Raw genomic sequence first — 2,176 nt, 5'->3', positions numbered from 1 at the left:
AAAGAAACCAAACTAGAGGCTTGAGAAAACTAGAGCAAACAGAGACAGGAACTAGACTAGAGCAAAATAACAAAAGCAAAGAAACCCTAATAAACTTCAAGAGAACTAAATGCAAAGCTAGACTGACTAGGAGAGTAAAATCTAACACTACTAATATGACGAGTAGACTGACAAGGAATTGTCTTACACACAATGAACTAATGCATCGAACCAGCAAAGACATGAGGGAAGAGGCACACTATAAAGGAGCAGAACACATGAGGAACAGGTGTACGCAATCAAGTTAACGAGGACTAGACTAGGACTAAACAAGGGGGCGTGGTAGAGGGAAACAAGGGGGCAGGACGAGAGTAGCACATGGACAACATAAACAAAGACAAAGCCATGTGCTCAGACACAAGACAAACAAGGAAACTTTAAACAAAGACAGAACAGACATGACTGTCAGGGCAGGACCCTGACAGAAAGCCCTTCCTTCTTCCGCTGTCTCTTTCTGATTTTATTTTAGTTTTGTTTATTTGATACCTTCTACGTGCTTTGAGTAATAGTTTGACCACACGTGTAGCCCGGTCATTAGCTGACCCCTGCTTACAGCCCCATCAACAAAGTTACTCAAACTCTCTCTTTGTGTTCACGAACACAAAAACATAGCACCCTACCTCACTAGTTGCCCCTCACTAGCTATTCACACTTTACACGGCCTACACAGCCACTCCCCATACAGATATCTTTACACCTCTGTACGTACTTGCATTTGCCTTCTGCCTCTCTCTCTCTCTGGTGTTCCCACAAGTGTGCCAGTATGTCGCAGACATTCCACAGACATCCAGCCCTGCCAGCTCACTAGGACCACCTGGAAACCCAGCAGAGCACTGTGATGGACATCCTTCAGCCCAAAGCAGCCAACGACCTGCAACGGCAGAGAAAGGAACAGCGAGACTTCGACACAAGTGGACACCTGACACCTAGCCTGAACCACCAGGATCTGACCAGCATCATCTTCTTCTGGGCCCACACCCTCAAGGGCCTCAGACAGGAGGTAAATGAACTGAACCTGCAAGCCACAGAGTTCTAAAGGGAACTGACACCTGCTCAACGAGAGAAAGCACAGAACAGATACAAGGAACCTTACAGAATGGTGCAACAGAAGGAAATCACCAGTTCACTGTTAAAAACAGCGTATGTGAAACTTAATGAGAGAGACACTAGAGTTAAGGCCTTAGAAGGCCATCTGCATGCAGCCAGAGCTGAAGTCCAAACCCTAACTCAGCAATTCTGCAACATTAAAGAGGAGCTTGACATGGCCCAGAAATAACTGAAACAGTCCTACAGACTGTGCATGGACTCAAGTAAAAGTCACCCTGCTGCACATCACACTGCCAGCAGTGTAAACCCCCTCACCCCTGTACACAGATACAAGGAGGGGGAGCAAAAGCCTTCTGCTTGACACTTCACAAGTCAGTTTCCTGGAAACCTCTGCAGCCGCAGAAGGAAAAGGATCAATTCAGACAAACTCTGAAATGACACATGGAGTGACACTCAAAGACCTCAACCGAATGGCCAGAAACATCCCTGCATTCACACCAGAACTTGCAGGAGACCACAACGTCCATGATTACCTGCGAGACATTGACTTTTACCTGCAGTCTTGGACCAGTGTGAACCACCAAGATAGACTCTATCTGCTCTGGATCACCTCTAGCCCAGAGGTGTGATGCTTCCTGACTCGACAGCCAGGACACATCCAATCAGACTACCAGCGGTTTAAACAAGCCATCATAAAGGAATTCTCAGACCCAGAGTCTGAACACGGACTGATCGCTGCCCTAGACACCAAACAGGGCCGGCATGAAACTCCCCATGCTTACTACCACAGACTTCGACGAGCTTACTTCGGAGCTCGCAATTACCCTGGGATGGAGGAGGACACCAGCTTCAAGAGCCTTTTCCTCCGAAACCTCCACCCTATTTTAAGTCACCATTTAGGCATTATGGCCTGCCACACAATGCCTATTCAACAACTGCCTGACCTGACACAGAAGGCCTTTAACAAGCACAAGGCCTCCATCAAAGGTGTTTGTAAGACCCCACTGATTCTGTACTGCACAACCCAGAATCCAAAGCAGGCACCAGAAGGCACCCAGCATTGCCACAATGCAAGGCCCTTCTACAGAAA

The 2,176-nt window shown here is 47.5% G+C and overlaps 1 protein-coding gene across 1 annotated transcript in view; it reads left to right on the top strand.

Moving 5' to 3' along the window:
* The first annotated feature begins 1,520 nt into the window (after window positions 1-1,520).
* LOC107749699 (membrane-associated guanylate kinase, WW and PDZ domain-containing protein 1-like) overlaps window positions 1,521-2,176 on the top strand; it is a 22,546-nt gene continuing 21,890 nt past the window's right edge. Inside the window, exons 1-2 of the mRNA XM_016564845.1 lie at window positions 1,521-1,658; window positions 1,734-2,079. Of these exons, the coding sequence (XP_016420331.1) occupies window positions 1,521-1,658; window positions 1,734-2,079 (484 nt within the window). The remainder of the gene's footprint in view (window positions 1,659-1,733; window positions 2,080-2,176) is intronic.

Source organism: Sinocyclocheilus rhinocerous, unplaced genomic scaffold, assembly GCF_001515625.1.
Source record: "Sinocyclocheilus rhinocerous isolate Xijiao unplaced genomic scaffold, SAMN03320098_v1.1 scaffold2107, whole genome shotgun sequence".
NCBI classification, from domain to species: domain Eukaryota; kingdom Metazoa; phylum Chordata; class Actinopteri; order Cypriniformes; family Cyprinidae; genus Sinocyclocheilus; species Sinocyclocheilus rhinocerous.
The sequence above is the reverse complement of the archived record's forward strand: the minus strand, read 5'-3'. Positions and strand labels throughout refer to the sequence as shown.